This window comes from Haemaphysalis longicornis, unplaced genomic scaffold (genome assembly GCF_048455015.1).
Source record: "Haemaphysalis longicornis isolate Haplotype H1 unplaced genomic scaffold, Haemaphysalis longicornis Haplotype H1 scaffold_4, whole genome shotgun sequence".
NCBI classification, from domain to species: domain Eukaryota; kingdom Metazoa; phylum Arthropoda; class Arachnida; order Ixodida; family Ixodidae; genus Haemaphysalis; species Haemaphysalis longicornis.
The window spans coordinates 42736638-42760528 of NW_027526361.1; the positions used below are offsets into that span (position 1 = coordinate 42736638).

At 45.4% G+C, this 23891-nt stretch overlaps 2 protein-coding genes across 5 annotated transcripts in view; one reads left to right on the forward strand and one right to left on the reverse strand.

The window, feature by feature from the left end:
- The window catches only part of Pav (kinesin family member pavarotti), a 30805-nt gene extending 21373 nt beyond the window's left edge, over nucleotides 1–9432 (reverse strand). For 2 of the 3 annotated variants that reach the window (XR_013324025.1, XM_077706557.1), the window contains exons 1-4: nucleotides 9213–9432; nucleotides 6707–6902; nucleotides 4961–5066; nucleotides 694–830 (exon numbers count right to left, since the gene is read on the reverse strand). Coding sequence is in view for 2 of the 3 variants with exons in the window: in XM_077706557.1 (XP_077562683.1) it covers nucleotides 694–830; nucleotides 4961–5066; nucleotides 6707–6902; nucleotides 9213–9223 (450 nt within the window). In the remaining variant the exon portion in view is untranslated. The remainder of the gene's footprint in view (nucleotides 1–693; nucleotides 831–4960; nucleotides 5067–6706; nucleotides 6903–9212) is intronic. The other variant, XM_077706558.1, reaches the window with a different exon arrangement.
- Nucleotides 9433–9560: 128 nt separating this feature from the next.
- LOC144178594 (serine/threonine-protein kinase 11-interacting protein) overlaps nucleotides 9561–23891 on the forward strand; it is a 28401-nt gene continuing 14070 nt past the window's right edge. Inside the window, exons 1-16 of one of the 2 annotated variants that reach the window (XM_077706556.1) lie at nucleotides 9561–9715; nucleotides 9916–10054; nucleotides 10137–10336; nucleotides 10620–10787; nucleotides 10950–11048; nucleotides 11138–11206; nucleotides 11492–11621; nucleotides 14078–14181; nucleotides 14860–14991; nucleotides 15444–15813; nucleotides 16864–17295; nucleotides 18315–18472; nucleotides 18874–18966; nucleotides 21277–21348; nucleotides 21803–21884; nucleotides 23122–23239. In XM_077706556.1, the coding sequence (XP_077562682.1) occupies nucleotides 9991–10054; nucleotides 10137–10336; nucleotides 10620–10787; nucleotides 10950–11048; nucleotides 11138–11206; nucleotides 11492–11621; nucleotides 14078–14181; nucleotides 14860–14991; nucleotides 15444–15813; nucleotides 16864–17295; nucleotides 18315–18472; nucleotides 18874–18966; nucleotides 21277–21348; nucleotides 21803–21884; nucleotides 23122–23239 (2291 nt within the window). In that variant the 5' untranslated portion in view covers nucleotides 9561–9715; nucleotides 9916–9990. Of the gene's footprint in view, nucleotides 10055–10136; nucleotides 10337–10619; nucleotides 10788–10949; nucleotides 11049–11137; nucleotides 11207–11491; nucleotides 11622–14077; nucleotides 14182–14859; nucleotides 14992–15443; nucleotides 15814–16863; nucleotides 17296–18314; nucleotides 18473–18873; nucleotides 18967–21276; nucleotides 21349–21802; nucleotides 21885–23121; nucleotides 23240–23891 lie in introns of both variants that reach the window. The other variant, XM_077706555.1, reaches the window with a different exon arrangement.

Genomic DNA, 23891 nt, shown 5'->3' on the forward strand with positions numbered 1-23891 from the left:
TAGCATCTATTCACTCATTGGGAAACATTTCACAATGCCTGGTGTATTCTTGTATACGAGGTATTAGCTTCTATAAGGTTTCAAATTTGATCAGTATAAGCTTTTGGTGCTCTGTTTCTCAAGCAGCATTTGAAAACCGAATACATGTACCAGGCACCGGCAAATAGTGGGCAATTAAAAAACGAGAAATTGGTGTGTTTCGCTACCTGATCAGAGCTGCACGAGACTGCACTGAAAGGCTTTAGAAGCAGCAAACTGCTCTTGGAGGTAATAGGTGTACAACTATTTACAGGGGGCATTACTTTGTGCCCAAACTTTGACCTAGTTCTGCTGGCGATTTGGCACGGATCTCTTCTCAAAACGGTGTCACAGGCTTAGTTTCCGCATTTTCCCCAGTGGTATTTTGGAAGCAGTGCTGGTGATATCATTCACACTGTATTAATCAGAGGGGGGTTCTAAATGTTCAAGCCCGACTATCCAAGGATGTTTTCAATTGCACTCTGAATCAACATTCTTGTACACCAACATTCAAGTCAAAGCAAATATACAGGAGAGCAAAGTATTCAAATGAACAGTTGCCCACCTCTAGAAAAATACACATTACACATAAAACATCAGACAAATTGACGAGGCAACAGTGAGCATGCACACAAAAATGTACAGAGTAACCGCAGAAATGGCATAGACACGCACATATTTTCTTGCTTGGAACTCGCCAATGGAGTTGAACACCACATCCAAGCAGCGTGGCAAAATGCCCCCATCCTGTGGGCTCCCTGTCATGGTGTACGTCTTGCCTGACGAGGTGATGCCATATGTGAAAAGGAGCCCTAGAAAAAGAAAAAAAGAAAAGTAGAACCCTTCAGCAGAGCTTAACCAGGTTTCGCGATACAGTGAGCACATGCAAAAGAGCAATTTCAAAAGTACCTTGGGCTTTTACACAAAGTTCGTGAGATGAAGTTGCAAATTTAGCAACTAATAAAAGCCGTAGGCCCAGAATCTTAATTTCAGCAGCTCATCTGTGCACCTTTTCAACGTCGTGAGAACTGGCTATTAATGGTTGAACACAAGGCGATCAATCACACAGCGATAGCAAGACCAAAAGATCCTTAAAGTCCCTTCAATTCTGCACAGCTTACACAGAGTAGTTTTCAGAAGTAGGACACATATGCATGCATTGTTCTGTTATCAAACTAGTAGTCTTCACAATGAACGTAAAACCTGAAATGCCAAACAACGAAGCTACACTTTTCGTGACTAATAACTTATTTGCACTGTTGCCTTAATTTCAAACACAAAGAAGTCTCCCTACAGACTACAGTAGCAAGCATTACAAGCTGCCATATTCAGTTCACATCAGTAGTCACAGGCCTGCATACTTCAAAGAAGCCACTGAAGGACACAACCGTGCCACATTAAAAAGGCCGGGATGTTCTTTTAACGAGAAACGATTGATCGTAGGGTTTAACGCGCTGACGCAATGCAGGCAATGAGGCGTGCCGTAGTGCAGGGTTCTGGATTAATTTTGACCACCTGAGGATCTTTAATGTGCGCCGAAACATCGTACACACGGGCGTTTTTTGCTTTTCACTTCCATCAACAGGAAACAATAATTAACTTAAAATATGATAAAATAAAATATGAAATAAAATAAACTTGCTGTTAAGGGGTGGATTTCAAATTGCTTATTCTTTTCCCATATGTATATATTTTGAGGGGGTAAAAGGCAGCTCAAAAAAAAAAAAAAAAGAGAGGCCATCAGCAGGCAGATGGCATGACAAAAGGCATTGCTAAAAAAAGGTACTGTTAGTTAAAGGAGTCATGAAGACAAAACGCAAGTTTGGTTCCTTCAAAAGGTTGCCTCGTTAGAATCACACTGACGTCACTTTTAACGTACTCTTCGCTCAAATAAGCTATACAGGGTGTCCCAGCTATCATGCACCAAGATTTAAAAAAAGAGAAATTGCGTAACTCGAAGAAAACCTAGCGCATAATGTTTGCAGTACTGTGAAGAAGCGGAGAGTAATTTTTTCGTTAATGAGACTCAATTAATTAATTGTAATTAATTATCTAACTCGAGAAATACTGTCCTAATCACTAAAGTGTCAATGAGGCACTTGTAGGTAACCACGAGGGGCATCTAACTGCGCTATTTTCAGCGACGAACTAATTGCGTACTCATTTATTCTGACTGGTAAAGGAAACCCGCGAAATATGAAAAATACCACGTGACGACGCTTACGTGCGCATTGTAAAGCAGCGAACCCCATTGTAAAGCAGCGAAAAAAGGCTGAACCCCAGATGCAGGTTCAGTCCGGCCTCAGCGTCCTTTTTTGTGACGGAAGCTAACATGAAAACACCCGTGTGGAGATTTTGGGGCACATTAAGAATATCCAGGTGGTCTGATTGTTTCATAGCCCTCTACTATGGCATGCCTTATCAGTGATGCTCTGTACTAAGGAGGAAAATTCCCATTTGTAGGTCCAAACATTCCCTATTCTTAGCATGTTTTCCCTGTAGGTTTGCCAAGAATTCCCCGCAAAATTCCCTGCATTTTCTTTCGGCAGCTGATAGGTCTTTACGTGGCTCCCTGTTCAGTTTTGGGCGTTAACCAGTGCCACCTGCACCTGCTTTACATAGCCTTCAGGGTGCCGACACCATTCAGAGAATCTATCAGCGTGAACGAAATTCTACTAAATCTGTCACTCAGCAGCATCTGACTATGCATTTCACGTTTTGTACCAAAAAGCACACTCACTTTGCACGCTAAAGTTCTAAGTTAAAACTGCCCATATGAAAAAGAACAAGACATGCAGGGAAATTGAGGTAATTTTAGCTCAGCACCGGGACTGCTGGCACCACCTTTCGTTTACAGCACGCGGACTAAGGGCACCTGAAATACTTTTTTGCATATTCCACAGGAATACATGCAAACAGGCCACTACACCTGACGCATCACTGGCTTGTTGTTATGGCTAATTCTTTCCTCCATGCTCCCTCCTGTTTTATGAACTGGATTGGAAGCAGTCTTGGATGCTTGTGGCTTGTGGGAGCACGACTGCGGATATTTTGACATGAAACTCACAAAGTGTTAAGAGATTCTTTTAAAAGAAAACAAAGTAAAAAATGATGCGAGGTCCAGTTTACTGACAATATTGTTCCTTTTGTCTCCCCGACTCCTAAAATTCCCTGCATCAGTTAAAGATTCCCTTTTGGCAAAACTTACAGCTGGAAATTCCCCCAAAAAGGAAAAATTCCTCGCACGGAACATCACTGCGCCTTATACCCACGTGTAGTTTCAGCCCATAAACCCACAAATTCTGAATTTTCCTTGCTTTATACCAGTAAAGTATGCGAAGTGCCAAATTGCTTTTGGACACTGCATTAGTGAAAAATTACTTACTGTACAATGAGCTATTGCAGCTGTTGTCTTGACGATAAGCTTTATTGACACTAAAAACCTTCAAAGCCTGGGGTTCTGGGAGAAAAAGTTAGCTATACAGACGGGAGGGCCTGACGAACGTGAGCCACCAACACTCGCCACCAGGCCGCCCAGTCCGTTCCCTAATGTTGCATGCTAAATAAAGTTTAGCGAAATTTTTTTTTAAATCTCTTTTTGCAAGTTATTTGTGACGGTAAAGAAGGCTCAGGATCCTACAGAAATGATCATATTTAGATGCCTAATCATAACTTTAGGTAGTGCTACAGCAAGGTAGTGGTCAAATAAACACATTGCAGCCATGTTCTGCACCTACCTGCTAAACAGCGATGAGGAGATTTTAATAACTATACCATTCAAAATACCCACTGCAAGTAACAGCCAGGCATGCAGTATAACCGCACAAACACTATTATACACAAGCAATTGCTAGCAGCATTGCTCGAAAAACAACAAGAAATCAATGGAAGATCCGCTGGTGGATCTCGAAAGGGGCCATGAAGACAAAATACAAACTGCTTTGGAACGACACCAATTTTATCGCAAATTTCAAACCGATAATCAGGTGTCAATAAAAACAGGAAAATCACGCGAGCAGCCACGCAATGGAAGTGACATTGCGGCCGGCCCTGTGCTTTTTCCTATGGCAAGCAAAGAGAACTGGTCGAGCAGTGCTGGGCACACACTTCTAGGACTGCAGTGAGGGCGATGCGTTGAGCGCAGGTTTGCCCCGGCTGGCCGGCCGCATGCCACCACCCGCTCACTGGCTGGGCCAGCCAGAACGTCACTTTAGCCTGGCCGTAATAGCCACACTCTTCTCAGTTTTGCTTTCAAAATCTCCGATTTTGGATGGTCGTTTGTGCCGCAGATATGCGTATTTCAGCTGTAATATTTTGTATCTTGCAGTCTTTTTAGGCAGTCTATATGGAAATAACCTTTGCAAGAGGTTGAAATGTTGCATGCAGTTGGCCTTTAGGGATTAGTGAGCATTTTGTCCCTCCCCCTCATAAACTTGAGGCTCGGCCTGATGCACACACCTTGCTCCAACATCGGAATTCCACAACGCGACGCTTCTTTCCCTCCCCTGCACACAGTGTGTATCGCTCTCAGTGGTCATGTTTGCTCACTTCACAGGCAAAGGCAATGGCTGCCTGTTGCCCCTTCTGCTGTCCATCACTATCACCATTTCTTCGCTGTCAGCCCCATTCCTTCCTCTTTTGCTGCCCGCACTGGCAGCAGATTCAATTTTACAATGCGCAGAGGATGTGGCGGGAGTCGTGGGACTCGTAAGGGCATGCGACAGGTGCAAAAAGGTGAGCTGCACTTCCAACTTGACGTCTCCCGAGCGACATCAGAAAGGGTGCAGAGGCAGTCCCATCAGAGCCACACATTCTTATTATCTGCTCTTCTATTTGCTCTAATGACGGATTGACAGCGAAAAATTTTGACATGTCTCATCTACTGCTCACGCAATGAAATATAAATCTAAAAGTACAGCAAGTAGGTACAGGAACCGCATACCTGGCTTCCCATGGAGAAGGTCGTTAACCAAGGGCAGTCCGACTTGTTCGAAAATCTCCTGCTGAGAGGCGCTGGCATCAAACACATGCTTGAAGGTGTAGCGATACTGAAAAGGAAGGGAAAAAAAAGGACTCTTTTTACAAATGACAAAATGATAAAGAACAAACTTAAAAATGCGCGTTGCAGAACTGCCAGCTTGAAGACTAGGAGGCCCTGATCTCTCGAGCGAAGATGGCAGCCGCTACGCGGCCTACCGTAATGGGATAGCCACCCACTGCCCACAGCTATTTCTCCCCTACCCCTTCCCTATTGTTTCAATAAACACTCTCTCTCTCTCCCCCCTCTCTCTCACTGAATTAACATGTGCTCAGCCAGTGCCACAAAGTTGCACAAACAGTAGTATCATGTTGCAGATGTTCATATGATCAAGGACAATATGGTTAAAACACAGTAGCAGCTGCAGTACACTTTGTTAAGAGTTATTTACCTTCAGTTCGCCAATACTTCCGAAATAAACCACTGCATCAAGCTCACGAGTCCAGCCAAGCATTTTCAGAAGATAATGCCTAAAACCACGGTGGCCTAAAACAAGCGTTTTAATGACAAAGCAATCTCTTTAGCTGCAAAAACAAAAACAAACAGTTTTTCGTTGGAATCAATTGCAAGTTTTAGTGCATTGTTGTAAAGCAAGTTGTTTTAAAGGGGCCATGCAGACAAAACACAAATTTCATTCATTCGAAAGATTGCCCCGTTAGAATCATACCAACACCACCGTTAATGTAAACCTCGCTCAAATACACTATATAATTAGGAAAAAAAGGAAATGGCCATGCGACTTACTAGCTCCTTTCCTGCACTAGAACCTATGATGTCGTATGCCCAGCTGTGCGATTGGCTGAGGCCGGCAAAAGCAAACTCAAGTTAGGCAGGGCTTATAAGCTTGCAGAACGAGCTATTTTCGCATATTCATGCATATGCAGTAATGCATATTCATTTTATAGCAGCAAGAATGGTGGGGCAAAACAATAGAAGTGTCAGTGCACACTGCTGTTGGTACTGCGCGCACTATGCTTGCTATAGCCGCACAGTAGTGCAGCGCTTTGGGGTTGTCTCAGACGACACTGGGTGATTGGCGTAAGCGACATTGTCTTATGTGACCCTATTTGTCGAATATACTCTATGTTTCATGAAACGATTACTACCTACCATAACAAAAAGAAGCCAGGTGCAAATATGGTCAGAAGCAAAGCAAAGGCAGATAGGGGCCCTGTGGCGTCATCGTGGAGGACTACTAGTAAAAAAGGCGTTCCGCAGTCTGCTGCAGAATAAACAGCGCACTGACGTTCACTTGAAGCCCTGTCCTTGTTACGCCATTGCAGACGTCACGAAACATGATTTGGTGGGAGAATCCAAATTTCAACCTAATCAATTTCTCAGTAAATAAAGCACCGTTTGCTGCCAGACATGCGCTGGGGGCACTATAAAACACCAAATCTTTCGAATAAAACAAACTTGCATTATGTTTGCCCGGCCCCTTTAAGGTTAAGGTGCAAAACTTTTCGACCACAATGATCCATAGAACCAATAAAATTCACTAAAATTGGTGTGGACTTCAAGCGCAACAAATTAAAAAAAGGTGCGTTTTTTTAAAAACCACATAGACAAACGCTTAAAGGGACACTGAAGTGAATTTGTGAGTCTTCTACGCTACGGCATACTGTAAAAATATTACTTCGACCGTCTAACCTGCTTAGTTGCATTTTTTGACGGCCCGTTTGTCTCGAGCTGCTCGAACTGGACGGTCTTGCTGTCGACAAGGCGTATGACAGGAACGTCGTTGGGGTTGTACAGCGGGCGTATCCGGCAGTACACCTCAACCGGATCCTGGGGCTCGTTGGAGGCCTGTCTCGGAGGTCCCTTCTTTTTCGGAGTCTTTCCCCTGCTGTGTGTAAAGACACGACAACAACCTCGCATGTGCGTTTACGGTACATACAAAACACACTGTGTCTAAAGGTACGTTGGACGTACCCACAAAATTTTTTCAAGATACATCGGACGTACAGCGCCCAGAGTGGCTCGAAACCAATGTGGTTATCTCATACCATTGATCTCTCAACGGTCGTGCCTTTACTACAGGGGCCCTGAATCTTTTTTTTCGCGTGTTCTTGAGTTGGACCAAAAGTTATTTGAAGGGAAGTGGATATATTCCAGGCAGCCAGCGCCAGTTAGCCTTCAGTGAGGTCTGAGATCGAATGCGGCAATCCCGCACCCTACCATGGCAGCGTACTAACACCGCATCTGTCATCGATGGCTTTACGGGCTTAGGGACGTCGAATGCAAGGAATATTGACTGAGGAATGTCGGACAGGCAAGTACACCCGCCCAATTTTTTACCAATATCACGGGAGCGCCAACCGTTCCGTTGATCAGCGCCGTATGATGGGGCGATACGACAAACTCGGCGAGAGTAGCCGCATGCGCATTAAGCAAAGGCCCCTGCTGTCGTCGTCTGCTAGGCTGTTCCAAGAGCAGGCAGCCACCTCGTGCTGTCGTTGCCAGTCGCTTCCACTTACCCTCTTCCCAACGTTAAGGGCGGGTTGGAGGGCAGTGTGATAAGCGAATAAAAAAATCAGGGGCGGCTGCCTGCTCTTGGAACAGCCAAGCAGACCATGACAGCAGCGGCCTTTGCTTAATGCGCATGCGGCTACTCTCCCCGAGTTTGTCGCATCGCCCCATCATACGGCGCTGATCGACGGAACGGTCGACGCTCCCGTGATATTGGAAAAAATTGGGCGGGTGTACAACCAACGCCAGCAAGCGTGATTGGTTAATCACTGCAGGTAGTGCTCTACATAGGGAAGGATTGGCAGTTGGTCCAGTGTATTACCTCAAGAGACTTCCTGCAGGCTAGCTCTGCGGCAACAGTGCAGCTCTTGGATCATCAGTCGCGGATAGTTTGCCCGTAGCCCGAAAGCTGTCCTCGCCACCGAAATAAGCATTGAAATAAAGAGAACAAACTTCGAATTGCTTCTCGGAGACCAGGTGAGTCCAGAAGCCAAGTGCTGCTTGTTTGCCTCAGCAGATGCAGCAGATATGTTTGGCATGCAACGACTGATCTAAAATCTGAATCATCTCGTCCTTGCGAAAGCATCTATGGAATGTGTAGGTTTTTATATCTGAACCACAAAAGACGTTGTACCCTGAGCAGAGACACTGCGGATAGAGTAACACCTGTAGCACTTCGGTCACTTTTTTTTAAAGTGTGTAGCGTTCCATCAAGACGGAACGGGAAGTGAAGCGTCAAGTTCCTTCCAGATGCAATCAAAACCAGCTGATCAGACGCCATTTGCCGCTGTGCGAGTTGGTGCAGAGGTTACGCCTCTGCTTACGGGTGTTGTAGTCACGGGTCCAAATCTCATGAAGCTTTTTTTTTGGCTGTGGCTAGAGTTGTTTAATAGCTATACTTCACGCTAGTTTTACGGTGAGAGCAGGTGGTCTTGATCTTTACTCAAATGGCCGAACCGCTACCGCTCGCTGAAGCCAAGCCCAACGTAGCCGCCACTAAAGTTACGAACGATCATCTAATTGTTAATAATGATTAATAACTAACAGTGACTCTGGCTAGTCAGTGGGCGAAAGCGGTTTGGCAGGCTGGGTGAAAACCAAGAAAGACTGCTGTCACCGCGCGCCAGTTGCGTTTCCTCTAGACGGAACTTAGCGACAGCTGACATTGAGGCGTTTGGATAAGCTCGCTATGGTCAAACCTTTCTAAGTACCATCAGCTCGCTGAGGTGGCTCGATGTTATAGATAACTGCAGAGGTCAGAGTGCAACCGAATACGTCGACGTACTTTTAAAAACATTTGCGGATACATCCGACATACCTTTAGACACGGCGAAAATAAAGCCTGGTTTAAACGAAGGAAAATATTTTGTGACAAACAAAAAAGCTTAAAGATAAAAAACGTGAAAACGGTGCTCAACCTCACGCAGTGACTAGCGTTCGAGGAAGAACAGCAGTGTAAACAGGCATGACAAATGACACCGGATACCAGGAGCGGCAGAAATTGAAAAGGCGTAGCGAGGACAAAACTGTGGGGAAGGAATGCAGACAGCTCACAAAGATACCTTTTGGACAAGCACCGCAGATTAAAAAAAAGAAGAAGAAAAAAAAAAAAAGCAATGGTAACAGTGGAAACGGGGTTCTCACACGTTGGCCCGAAACGGAATACGAACAACGGTCGGCGACTTACGCAGGCTTCATGTTCGAAGGTTCCCTTGAGCTTTCACGGAAATTCTCTTAGCTATGGGTACCAGAAACCGAGTGCAGTTCACGACTCACGAACATTCATTACAGACTGCCTCCACCTGTCAACAGCTCCAGCGGCTGCAGCTTCGAACCTCAGAGCTACGCCGGCTACGCGGGAACGCGCCCGTCACGAATACATGTTTTAAAATACGGAGGATGCCGTCTCAGCCAATCAACGCCCAGTAACGCGCAGACACAACATTGCCGTCTGGGGGCGGAAAAAAAAAAACCTTCTTTTAAAAGAAGATATTTTAAGCATTTGTAACCTTCGTAGCATGTGCAGAAGCGCTACTTAAGTGTTTAACTTGTAGTGAATATAGAAAAATTAACGATAAAAATTAACAGAGGAGTTTAGTTTTTGCATTTTAACCAGCCCGTAGACTTGGCTTGGTTAGTTATGGTTCATGATTTGGATTTGGCCATGATGGCTGACGACCAGCTGATTGCGTGAGTTTTATTGCGCGATAAATGCAACCGCACCGTTGAGTTTGTTTTTAGTAAACGTGGTTTTATCGGTGTCTAATGGTGTGCGCTCATGCTTCGAACTATCGCAGCTAGTTGTCATTGCAAAGCATGCTAAGGATAAAAAAATAGAATCACATGCGTTCCACCTTGTTGACGCACGTCTCCACCGCCCACTCGTGCAGGACGAACATGCAAATTTCAGTTAGTTGACGGGGAGCTGCTCCAACAACACTAGCAATCGTGTTGAAGAGACAGCCATGACACCAGACTCAAACAGAAGCGAGAGGATACATCGTCTAGCGGCGTTTCTCAGAGATCACGGTGAGAACTTTTGGCTCCGTCAGTGGCCGTCAGTGACCGTGCGGCTTTTCGACCGACCCGGTTTTCTTTTGGTTGTTGGCAGGAGACGTTGTGCTGAACGGGACCAGAAGGCTGACGCTAACCACAGCTTGCCTGAACGAGCTGAACTACGTATTTCGTCAATATTTGGGAGCTCAGGAGAACGAATCTTTTGATGTCCCTTTCGGGTGCAGTGCCAACTCCGACTTTGTCCATGACGTTTTTTTTCTCCATGACTTCATGCAGAAGACATGTTCCTTGAAGGTATGTTAGAGGGTGATGAAACAGTTTGTGATCATTTTCGCGCAACCCTTTTTGCCTTGTAACAAATTCTCGGAGGATAACAAGATTACTTGAAAGTACTGTGTCACATGCTTGCTTGCATGTTGAGGTGTTTGCTGTCAACAAAGACATACCCTGCAAAAAAAAAAAAAGTTTGTTTTTACGAATGGAGGACCTACGTGCAATTGCTATTTAGTAGGGTTCCGCTCGAGAAAGGAACGATTAAATGTTTTTATACACGATGTGCATTTTTTTTAATTTTCAGATTGTTCAGTGCTCTCAAACGATTCAAGGCAGCCTTGACTTGTCCAAGTTTCATAGCCTGAAAATTCTTGAACTCAAGAGAGTTCCACCACATCTGCTTATTGGTCTTGATTCTTTAGTACTACAGCTGGAAACACTGATCTGCCAAAGAAGCATCTCCTCACTGAAGGTAAAGAAAAACGGGCCCACCTCCATAAGTTAAACACTAAAAGCATGCGTTCTAATGTCAAGACACAGTATGCCTAACACCTGTTAGTGAAAGGTTCTCAAATTTTAATTGCGTCTAGTATTCCGCACACATTTACAGTGAGCTTGGTGTGCTGCCTTGCAGGAGATCCTTCGAAGTCGCACCAAAGTGCCGCAACCTTGGTTGAAGATCAGAGTGGTCAATTTGAGCTACAATGGAATCAAAGTGCTGGATAACAGTTTGGTAATGAATGCTGCGGTGCTTTTATCTTCAAACGAATGCCATCGCTATCGATGTTCAATTTTTGCCCCACTTTTTCCTGCTGCTTTCAGGAACTGCTGCCAAGATTACAATATCTTGATTGCAGTAACAATGCCATCTCAGACGCCCATGGTGTGGAGGTTGGTTATCACTTCTTATCCGTTCCGTCGGACGAAGCAAATACAACCTTTTTATGTTTCGGTACTAATTTAAAGAAGTTCTTATGAGCAACAGCATCTGTTGCAATCTTCTCACCTTCACAAATTGAAACAATAGGGCTGTAATCCTTCATGACCACTGTGTGGCATTTTAACTCTGGAGTTCTAGCTTTTAGAAGAACTGCTAAAAGTGAACAAGCTGTAACACTAAACATCCTTGTGCGGGCAGGCTGGCCACCAATGCATACTTTCTTGTTCTCTTTTCAGTTTCTTCACAACATCAGGGTGCTCAACTTGTCATTCAACTTCCTTGAGAAAATAAGGATACAAAACAGAGGGGCATGTGATGCATTAACAGTGCTTTACTTAAGGAATAACCGCATCGAAAACACTTCAGGTATGCTTTGTCCTGGTTTCTGTGTCTCTAAAATTTTGGTATGGACGTGTAGTATAAATGAAGGGGATAAAAATTACCCTAAAATGTTTGTTTATCCTGTGCTTGCTTTATACTTCCATTTCCATTTACGAAAGTTCAGAATTTGATTTTCGGTAGGTTTACTTCGCATCGAAAGTTGTAGGTACAAACAAATGCTGGCAAGTGCAGGGAAGGATAGCACTAGCATTTGTGCGCAAATTGTGAGTGAAGAGAACTAAAAACAATTTGAGCACAAAGCCCTGCGGTGTGTCTCGTCACAGACTTTTTAGATGCAATACAGTATTCATTTTTCTTTCTGACACGTATTGCTACTCGCTTTGCCTGTTTTGGGAGAATTCTAGGAATAACCACGGGCTAACCAACACTAGAAAATCGAAGTGGCTTACTGTGCCCTCTTGCAGCCACATTCAAAACCCATAGGGTGTGATCTTGTTTCGTGTCATTTGGAAATGCCATATTTTCACGTGTATAACCCGCCCCTGTATATAATCTGCACCTCCACTTTCAGCCTTCTGGAAAAGAAAAAAAAAATCCTCGCATACTGTCCACACATTTGATACAGGAAAGGCTGCACCAAAGCTCAAGCAACATATCACATACTATGTGGGCAAAAAAACCGTATATTTAGCGAGTAGAATACACTGACTGCCAGGCGAAAGTCACAATTCACTCAGTGTCACTGCTCTCACTAGAGCTATCACTGAGCCGCAGTTCTCACTGTTGTACACAAGGTCATCTTCACGGCACCATGTGCATTGCCGTGGAGCTGCACTAAAGGAAAAACTCCGCGTATTATCCGCACCCCTTCTTTGCCACTGAAATTTTCGCGTTTTTGGTGCAGGTTATACGTGTGAAAATACAGTAGGCTTGAGTGTTTGCACATGGTACCCGTACAACTAGATAAAATATGATACAATTTTCGTCAAATTGAACTCTCTGGTGCGGTTAAGCCGTAAGCATGTGAACAGAAACCTTGTGAACAGACATACCAATGAAATTTTTTTCAGGAGTAAATCAATTGTGTAACATTACTGCATGGCTTAGAGCACTGCACGGGCCCGGGCCGGCCCGAAAGCCCGGGCCCGACCCGGCCCGCGGGCCGGGCCGGGCCGCCCGAAGTCGATTATCGGCGGGCCCGGGCCGGGTCCGGGCTCAGTGCTGAGGGCCCGGGCCGGGCTCGGGCTCGACGCCATGGGCCCGGGCCGGGCTCGGGCTTGAATTCATAGGCCCGGCCGTTAATAGTTTGACGTGAAGTATAGAAAAGAGCATAAAAATGAATATTCTGAGTTTACTTTTACGCGCGTCTTGATGTTAGTTGTACACATTTACTTTTACGCGCGTCTTGATGTTAGTTGTACACATTGTTTTAAAAACGTGTTTTGCTAGGTCTGAGAGTCACATACTGTAATTTTAATCACATTTCATGTACTGCATCAATATTTTATATTTTGGTGTATAACATATAGAAGATACGGTTACAAGGAATGCCGTAGTGGTGAAGGAATTAATTAAGACACACTGGAGCTGCGCACCTATGTCTATGTACGTGTGTTTTAGATGTCGAACCAATCTAAATGCGGCTGCCGTGGCTGGAAATCAAACTCGCGCGCTAGCGAAGCGCCACCGCTTAACAACCACTGCAGGAAAAATATTTCAACGCACGCACATACTCGTGGATTCAAATGGGAACAAGAAATTTCAGCAATACCAACTTATGACCAAGACAACCACGGGAAGTTGCCAAGAGTCTGGTCATCAAAAATGATGGTGTCTCTTGTGTAAGAACACGAGCTATTATTACGCCGATGTGGCGTGAACTGCAGATGGTGTGAGCTAAACTACGTGCACTTTTAAACCATTATTTTTTTCGTTTCAATTCAGGACGTGCTTCTACAGACTAGATGCTCCGTCTGATTTCCCGCTACGAAGACAATGGACCAAATATAATAAACAAATATTCTTCAGCGTCTAAGACCGGGCTTGGTCACACACACGCGGGCCCTACCTAGGCTCAAAAATAAATGACCGGGCCCGGGCCGGGCATGGGCTTGAGACGAAGGGCCCGGGCGGCCCGGGCTCGGTGTTACGGGCCCGGGTCGGGCTCGGGCCGGGCTCGGGCCTTAAAATCAGGCCCGTGCAGTGCTCTAGCATGGCTGCTAGTTTCCGTGACGCAATACAATGCCAACTTGTGTAAAGCTTTGTGTGCCCAATTGTGGGGCAAATGCAAGAGAGGCTAAGGCACAGGCACAGTTACAGCATTGTCGTAATATGTGTTGCTCTAATGGAGGGTGCTTTCAAATGCTCTGTAGAAGAAACACTCAGATCCTACACTGATACAGAGCTGCATGTCTTTGAGGCAGTTGTTTGTGCATCTTTTTAGTCATTGTGTGCACCCTTTAATTTAAAATTTGTTTCAGGTCTTGAACAGCTGCGGCAGCTCAAGGAACTTGACCTTTCGTACAATTGTCTGGCTGAGAGCTCTTCACTGGCTGGCTTGAAACAACTGTACCTTTTGGCAATTGTAAGAAGGCGCTTTTATGTGACATATGAAGGAGGTATTGGTGGCAGCTTTTTGAGCTGTGTGTGGATATTAGCTATGGGTTCCCAGTCATCAAAGCCAGAGTTTAGAGCTGTGGTCTGAAGCTTGTGGGGGCTGAAATCTCTGTCTCAGTCCTGTCTTTTGCTGTATGAAAAATTGGCAGATTGTGTGCAACAATGTGATGGTCATTTGCCACCCTGTCATACAGTCTGTATTAATGTACACCCTTTGTCAAAATTTTTTCTGCCAATCCTAAGCCTTCTCAACCACAAAGAATTCAAAGAATCGGCTTTACCTTTAAATGTGCAAATGTGCCAAACATATTTTAAAGCAGTAAGAAAGAAAGGTGTTTTTTTCTAGCTTTCCTGCATAAAAAGTTTCATCCTCACTTGGGACGTTAGCTTGTACATTGAATTTCTTGCAGCCTGCGTGTTTCTGGCTTGGCCCACAAAATTTTGACAAACTGTACTAATCAATGATCAGTAATAAAAAAATTGCAACTTTGCTCTCTTGTTTGAAAGAATTGGTAGATAGTAGAAAGGAAAAGAAATTCCACATGGATGACTACACTTGCAGTCTACATATGTACTTCATTGTCTAGATTGAGATAAGGTATAACCTATTGCCCTGTTTTTTTGTTTTTTTTCATAATCTTGACAGCTACGGCTTGTGGGCAACCCTCTCACTTTTCACAAGGAGTATTTTCCCATAGTGGTGTGTCACCTACATCATAGGGCAGCCACAGAAAACTTCAGGCTGGACGACAGGCCATTGCCAAAAAAAGTGGTCAAGGTAACACTCTGTCTATTCAATCCCTGTGTAGCATATGTGCATGCCACTTTTTTGGAAAAGAAATGCTAACAATGCTGCTTTTTTGATTATGTGATCTTTCTCAACTCTCCCCAAGAATTTTTTTTAAATTTTTTTTGGCGGTTAAAAATGGTTGGTGGTTAAAAATGGCTATGTGGTTCCAAGTTCCTCGTCTTTCATTTTCATACTTCGTAGCTTTACAGCTGTAACCAGGCTTTAGAAGCCCTGTAGAATTCATATCTAACCTTCAGAGGTTTGACCAAGAAAACGCACGAGAATATCTTCAACATGTTGCATGCCAAAACTAAGATTAGATTGGCCTTGAACACAGTGCCTCGTGTAATCTCTGTATCTCCCGTTCCGTGTGTTGCTGGCTGCTGAGCGTATCGGAGACAAGCGTGTGTGCTATCCTGTGTTTGTCTCTCTCCACCCAGCCGTCAAACGCCAGGCAGCCTCGCATGAGACAGCTCGAGATGCCAGCACCAGACCCGGTTATCTTCAGGCCTTCATCATCGCGGGTCGAGGCCGGGTCAGGCGACAGCAGTGGCCCCCCTGTGGAAGAAGTTGCAAAGCAGCAAATGGACTTTGCCACGGCTTCTTCGTCAACGTTAAACACTGTCGAGGCAAGGCTTTCTGCATCAGTTGAGCAGGATGGTAGTTCTTGCAGCAGCTTTGAAGCAGCGATGGACACCGCTACGGGCAGACCACCAAGGAAGGGCCGGAGGACCAAGCAACGACCAAGTAGAGTAGCAGCCATTGTGGACCAGGAAGGATATGTCTCCCCGGTCAAGCAGAGCGGGACTGGTGAGACATTTCGATGACATAGTGGTAGCAGCAGATTTCAGAGGGAAAATGTGCTTTGTTCGCGTTGTACTGCTGCGAAGTAAGAAGCAGAACTTGTGTGAAAAGGGACTGTACAAATGGATCTGGACAAAAAGAAAAAAATGTTTGTTTAGTTAGGAAAACCTCGATTGACGCTTGCACACAAAAAAAGAGAAATGTTTCTGCTGAGTTAGAAAAACTTAGGTACTGTGGTTTCCTATCAGGTGTTTGAATAGTGAAAAAGATGTTTATGTATAGGGCCCTTGGTCCTGCAGGTCATCATCATCAGCCTATCTATGCCCACTGCAGGGCAAAGGCCCCTCCCATGGATCTCGAATTATCCTGGTCCTGTGCTAAATGCGAACAATTTATCCCTGTAAACGTCTTGATCTCATCTGCCCATCTAATTTTTTGTCGCCCCCTGCCATGCTTGCCTTCCCTGGGGATCCACTCTGTTACCCTTAGTGACCGGTTATCTTGCCTTCGCATTACATGCCCGGCCCACGCCCATTTCTTCTTAATTTCTACTAAATGTCCTTAACATGCATTTGTTCCCCCTTGGGCCCACCCCACTCTCTTCTTGTCCCTTAATGTTACACCTATCTTTCTTGGCCCGATGTGGTGTTCCACCTTCTCAAGAATATAATACTGCCATACACATTGCTCGTTGAGTCGTCCTCAATTAAAGTTGAACCCTTTTAGTGAGCCTCCAAGTTTCTGCCCCATGGGGTTTATACAGCATGGCATTGTTAACCTGAGCTGTGTCCAACGTAGCACTGAGTTACGAAACAACGATTGCTCCACAGAAAGTGTTGCTGCATGGCTCTAGTTCCACTTGGTCTCTGTGATACATATGTTGTAAATAGAAAGGCTCTTTCTTTTTTTCAGTCCTGTGCCTTAAAGAAATTGCAAAAAAATGGCAAGAACATGGCCATTGTAGCTCTTGCTACAAAATATTGCCCACAACCGCATTGGTCCACAGTGTAGACTGTCAGTGTAGACTTGAGTGTGGACTGCTTTTCCGGCTTGCAGCGGCTGCTGCTGTGGCCCTGGACGGTGAAGTGCTGGACTACAAGATCCAGCTGGAGTGCCGGAAGGAGCAGCTGGGCGACGAGTGGCTCCTGGGCATCTCCTCGCTGCAGCTGCCCGACGCCCAGAGCACTCCGTGTGGGACGCCCAAACTCGAGCAGCCCGGTTTCCCCACTCTGGCCGTCGACAAGCCGTGCGATTCCAAGGACGCGCCCAGTGACACAGACTCTGGGCGGGTGACGCCAGCTTTGGTCACGGATGAGTATGACGGACCCCAGAGGAAAGTCTCCGAGCTCAGCCAGGGGGTCGTTGTGCTGGACGAGGCACCGCCCGACCTGCTGGACGGTGAGCCCAGTGCCCTGTCCCAGCTGGAAGGCTTCAGCTGGACCACAGCCCGGAGCGAGCCTTCGCAGGAGAACGCAGAGGCTGCCGAGGGTGAGTTGCGGGAACACTTCGTACGAGTGCAGCTAGCCGAGGGCCTGCTTTTCTGACTGTTTCAATGCATCAGCAATAAGTGGCACATTGAGAGAAAAATCCAGCAAGGCATTGGAAGCTGTGAAACTGCTCCTTGGGAAGTGTTCCGTAGCACAATGCGTTCCATGGTGTGAGAGGTGGCCATCCACGCCTGCGCATCGCAGAATAATAAGTACAGGAGTGGAAGGATGAAGCCAAACGGGTCAACAGTCAGGCAGCGAAATTCCCCATCATGAGCTCTCCCATTACATGCAGCAGGAATGAGGAGGGCAAGGAGACAGATTGAAGCTATTCAAAAGTGGTAAGGCAGATTGGGAAACTGCATCTTAGGCATCCAATTAGACATAAATGCTTTTGCATTCACAACCCATGAGTGCCTACGTGGCCTCAGGCTCTTCTTCTTCTTCTTTTTTTTTTCCTAGTCTTCTTGCAGTGCAATACAAAGCAGGAGCTGCACATGAAAGTGAACATGATTGAAAATTCGAAAAAAAATCTGGATTTTAGAGCTTCAACTTTCTTTATCTTGCATTGTGTTTCAATCCTAGCTGTGTGTTGCATCGCAGGAAGAGGCGTAAAAAAAGAAAACGCTTGAAGAATTCGGTGTCTTTTACCATGACTCTAAGGAAAGAAGAGTGACAGAAGAAAAAAAAATCAGCGTGGGGCATTTCTTCCATGCATGTTTTTTTTTTCAAAACCCTTCCACATTCCGTTGAGTCAGTTTTGTTGTTGCGAATGCATATTGAAAGTTTAGTGTCATATAGCTACTAAAAGAACATGAGTGCAGTGCTTAGCAAATTTTGTGTGGCTATGATGCAGTATATAAATAAACGTATTGTATACTTTTATGCAGAAGAGCGCTTTGACCAAAACTTATGAGGGACCCTCTCCTTGCAAATAGTGGCAGCTTTTAGCTGAAAAATTTAGGTGCACTGTTGTTACCAATTAAAGTCAATGCCACACCTTCACACCTTCTCTTCTAGATTTGGATAGCAAGTTGTTCCTTGTCCAGACATCTAGTAATGGCAACGAGACATCGATCTTTGTTGGTGTGAAAGACGACGTCATGAGAGAAAGTGACAGTCTGACTGGAAAAATTCTTCAGCGACTGGATCTGAATGTGCTGTCTTCAGCGTCTGTGGTGCGTAATGTCAGCAGACTTCGTTAACCCAATGCGGTGTTCCACCTTCTCAAGAATATGCCGTACACATCTTGGGTTTTGATCTGACAAAAACACCTTTTCTTGAAAGGTTGTGGTTACATGTGGAGCCCTTGTTGCTCAGCTTATTTATACTCCACTTAAAATATAAATCTGAATAGTTCAGTCAGCACTGCTCATTTTAAAGAACCTGCTTACAAATAATGTGCTAATGAGTAGCTAAAAACTTAAGGTGCTGCTTCATTATGCCCATCTTTAATTATGATTTCAGCCATAGCTGATGCACAAAAGGCATTCTCCATGCCTTATTTGTTTGTTTGTTTATTTATGTTGTTGTTTTCTTTGCGTGGTTAACCTTTCGTATTTGGTCCTGCACCATGCAGCATGATGAGACGACCGTGAAGCTGAAGTTTGACACGACTATTCGGAGCAAAAAGGAGAGATGTTACATTTTTGACAGCAGTGAAGATGCAAAGGTCAGAAGAACTTTTGCCCACTTCATGTTTTATTCCTTCTTAATTTTGAGCTATTGGCTGTGTTCAGTGTTCTTACGGTGCAACATCTCTTTCAGGCATAGGCCAGCACTGTTATGTTCTTAGGGTATACCTAGTACACACTGGCGGCCAGCCGAGCCAGCTGAGCACAGGAAAGACACATTTGCATGCAGCTAAGTCGAGGCGTAAAGTGTGTTGATTCACCAGGCATGCATGCTCATTCCTGGCGGCGCGCCCTCTCTCTGGTGGCGGGCTACGTACTACACAAGTACCTTACTGCCAACCAGCCTGATGAGTTTGCAGGTTTACATCTCGGGCCATGGCAGACAAGGCCAAAACATCGCATCACCACCTTGGTGTTCAATGCAGTTCTAAGGCCACTCCCAGTGACCACCAACCACTCAAACCATGTCTCTCGTCGAAATTTACTCTTGATGTAGTGCACTTAATGGCCAGTTTGTCATAGTTGAGGGGATCAGGCAGGATGTTTCTCTAACATTTCTTCACAGTGGCAATTCAGTCCTCTGTACGCCGCATTACAGCCAAACACGGATATATCAAACTCCAAGGGGATCGCGAAATAATTCGATATATGAAAAATTCGATATAAAATAAACTCCCACCTCCCCTCGCGGGAACCCCTGTGTAGATGCGACGCATAGGGGGTCCACGTTGCAGCGTTGGACAGCGGAGGAATGGCGCTGGAACGATGGAGCGGAGCGGTGCAGGCACCGCGTTTTATAGAGCGCATAACCAGACGTGGTTAGGCATAACGTTGAGGGGACTGCGTAAGCCGGTCCCAGTCGATCACGACGTTGGCGTACTTGTAAAGCGGCGTGGACTCTAGGTGTCTGAGCCAAGCGTGGATGTTGCTTCGCCGGAGAACGGCACACCGGTTACATACGCAGCGCGCCCGAAGGAGAGGAAACCGCGGAAGAGAGAGTACTGCACATGCGCCGGCCCCAGCGCGTCTGCCACGGCTATGACGCAACGTGCCACGGCTATGACGCAACACAATCCAACACAATCCACTTTAATCTAATGCAATCCAAGCCAAGCCAATCCAATCCAATCGAATCCAATCCAATGCCCCTTGCGAGAGAGTGTTCGCTATTGGAGAGGAGAGGGGGTGAGCGGCGGAGAGCGCAGCTGGCGCGGCGAGGAGAATGGGGGAGGGGCGGACAACGCCGACAACGACGCCGACGCCGGAGGGACAAGGCGAGTGAATCAGATGATCTGCATTTAAAATATGGGCTCTGAGACCTCACCTATGGCGGACGATTACTTAACGATCGTCGCATTCAAGAATGACCACTAATTCCGCACTCACGACGCAACAGGATGCTTTATTTCTGTGAAAAAAAATCACTGATCTTGGCCTGCTTATTCGTCCTGGAAATGAAATTAAAGACGCTGGTCTCGATCTTCTCGAGGCTGCACAACTAGAAAATTCCAGCAGTACGCTGTGCCTTTGCACACCATGCACAACACGCATGCAAAAGAAGAACAGCGCGCACGTACCAGAAGAACTTTGAAGGTAACGATTCCAAGGCTCTCTGAACGGACTCCAACAAAGCGCTCGTGATGGTCATCTCCGAGAGAAACAGTGATCTCCGAAAGGTGCGGGACAACTCGCCAAACAGTAGCAACAGCAGCAAAATGCAAAAGAAGGAGGAGGCCGCCAGCGCCTTCGTTCCCTCTTCCCTTTCCCGAGACGACATCGGGGGAAGACAGACCCAGAGTGAGAGAGAAAAAAAAAAACTATTTTTCGGCAAACCGGAAAACGTACGCAGCCACAAAAAAAAAGAAAAAAAAAGAAAAGGGACGTGCGCAGTCGGGGCATCCCTACCTCGCACTGTCACATTTTCCGAACGTTTGGGCTTGTGTGCCTAGAGAGATTTAGCATACCGGGCTCCGTCCGCTAACGCTACGGCGGCCGGTAGCGAGGCCCGACTGGGAAGCGCAAATTCGTTCCGGTAGGGGGGATTAGTTCAGCGAGCCAGTCTTCGCCATGCCCGCGCATTCCTCCACATCCTCCTCAACCTCAATCGGGGGTGCAGCGACCGCCGAAGAGCACCTTCCAGCTCGCGCGGCGTTCAATATACGCAATGTCGGGGAAAATACGGTTCGATATAAACGTACGAATTCCTATACTTTTACACAGAATTTTCAAGGGGATAATTTATGAGTTCGATATAGACAATAATGCGATATACCCGTGTTCGATATATCCGTGTTCGACGGTATATTAGCCTGCAGTGACCTAACTGTTTTGTGCGTGCACATTTTCAGGAAGTTGTGGAGATGCTTCTGCCTTTTGTTGAAGCAAAAGCTCGGAAAGATCTTTACTCTGAGCTCTTACAGGTAACCTGCTGTTCTTTACCCATACTCTTGTCATAATTTTGAGATTGTTCCAGTGAAGCCTGTGAGGGGTAACATTTAGCTTTACGAATCGATCTCAAAGAAGCGCTGTTCGTATAGTAAGAGAAAAAGTGATTTTAATTATAGGCGGCGATTTTTTTTCATTGTGGAAGATATTACCTCTTACGTCAAATGTTAAAGGGACAGACAACCGATTTTTGTCGAGTACATGTTCTCTAGCTCATATGAAAGCCAGCTTTTTATAGTGTGGTAACCACAAGCAATTTATAAACAAAGTGGCAGAAATAATTTTCATTTGGCACTAAATTTTCCGAAATTGGAAGGGTGGCAGTTCGTAGTGTAGATTATCAGGCACTTTTTCATTGATTGTATGAGAATGCTGAGAAAAGCATAGCAAGTTTGGTCTTATATTCATGTGCCTGGCCTTGTTTTCCAGTGTGTCAAATGCAATGCTGAGTTTTCAAAGCATGCTGTCAAGAAAGTGGTGGTCAGCACAACTGATGGCAACGTGACAACAGGTAACACTGCCGCAGCAGCAGCTTGTGTCGCCTGCCCCTACACTTGCAAGTGTTGTGGTACTCTTTTTGAGCCTGTCATCAGTGAAGATGACGGACCAAATGTTGACCTTTTCATTCCCATTACTTTTAATACAATGAGTCATGAAGTCACTGGATATTGTAAAAAGGCGGTATTGAAGTTTCGTTTTCCCTAGCAGTCGTTTGCATAAAAAAAATTGGTGAAGCTTGCACTAAGTCGCGCAAGGCCGGAACCGTAGCGGAGCTGGAGGATTTCTTTCTATGTAAGCAATGAAGGACACACCACTACTCATTGCATTAGGTTTGGAATTGTTTATTTATGTGTTCCGTCTTCGCTTTTCACTGTGGTGGTAGTAGTCATCGTCATATCCATTTATATCGTCGTCTTCCTTATGCATGACTGGCGTGTTCGGATCATTTTGTTTGCATGCTTTCACATTTCTCACAAAGTGTAACGCGTCAGCACACGCTAGACGGCAACTGGCTTCGCGAACTGGGCATCTGTAGCGCGAGCTGTCTTGTGCTCCCCCCTTGAGGCGCGGACGCACGTGAACTGTTATTGTGGTATTTTTTTTCGAGCGCCATGCGGAAGCCTGGGCGAGGCCTTGTGCTCCTCGTAAGACGCGTGTTTACGTTAGTGGTAAATGGTGGGAGTAACTGTGGCTTAAATTTTTTTATGACGCCGCACACAGCACATTTTACGGCCAGCAACAACAGCTTCGCTGTTAAAAATAATGAGCACTTAATTTGTTCCGGACTACACTCCACAGCATGTTCAGCAAATATCAGGATTGCTTCTCAGAAGATGTATTGCGAATAGATTGATAAGTCATCGTTCTTTACAGGAAGTGTGCGAGTGAAGCAATAGACATTGTTAGAATTTTTTATCAATTTATTAAATTCTGTGGTCATTATACCAACCTTACATGTTCTTTGCACGCCCAGCTTAGGATGACTACGCAATTCGTTTTTTAAATTGGTTATCAATTTGTGCCTACTGAACTGATTTAACTCTTGCAAACTAATTTGCAAACCGTTATGATAATTGTTTACTTGAACCGGAACAAAATGCAACTGTCTGAATCTGAACAGAACCAGTATTTTTTGTTCGGTTCGAAACCATGGGTCTAACTTTATGTTGTGTTTGCCAATACTTTGTCTTTTGCTTAAAAGAAATATCCTTGCTCGTTCTCCATAGCTGACCTTTTTAAAATTTCAGATGTTCGTGAATCGGAGCGGTGCCCGCATTGCGATGGTGATATCCTCTTAACATTGGACACCCCACAGGCCATTGATGCACTTTCCGATCTCGCTGCAAATCTACCAGATGAATCGAGGTTTGTGTACCCGTCAGTGGCATAAATCATGGATTGGGGGGAGGGTCCTGGCCCCCTTTGTGTTCAGGCTGGAGGGGACACCCCTTGCACGTGCCCCCTCCCCCCCTTCCCCCTTGAGGTCTGCCTTTCATACATCATATTTGAATTGCTTGACAGTTAAGTATGATGCACCCTTAAGTATACTACAACCAACTCTAAAATCTGAAGCCCTTCCTCGGAGGTGAAACGAAATCCAAAAGTGAAAGCTGCTTTTCGTTTCAAAAGGTACTGTTAAGCACAATCGTTCTGAAATGCTATGGGTTACTTCTGACTTGCCGCGAATGGATATTAGGCTGGACTTTAAAATGCAAAGTAAATGAAGAATCCCTGATCATCTACCATTATTTATGTAGACGAATTTGTTGAAGCCATTGACAATGAAGTACAAATCCCATTGCTCGGCTATGACAATATTATTGTAAAAAAATCACCGGTGGATCACCTGCTTCAGAAAATCACCTGCTTCAGAAAAATAAAGTTTCTCATGTCACGCGAAGAGGACATTGGAGAATTCACGGCTTTGATGATACGCAACCCGACGTACACATCTCTACTACTTCAGAAGGAAATAATTGATCTATTCGGAAGGGCAATCCAAAAGGAACTGAGCAAC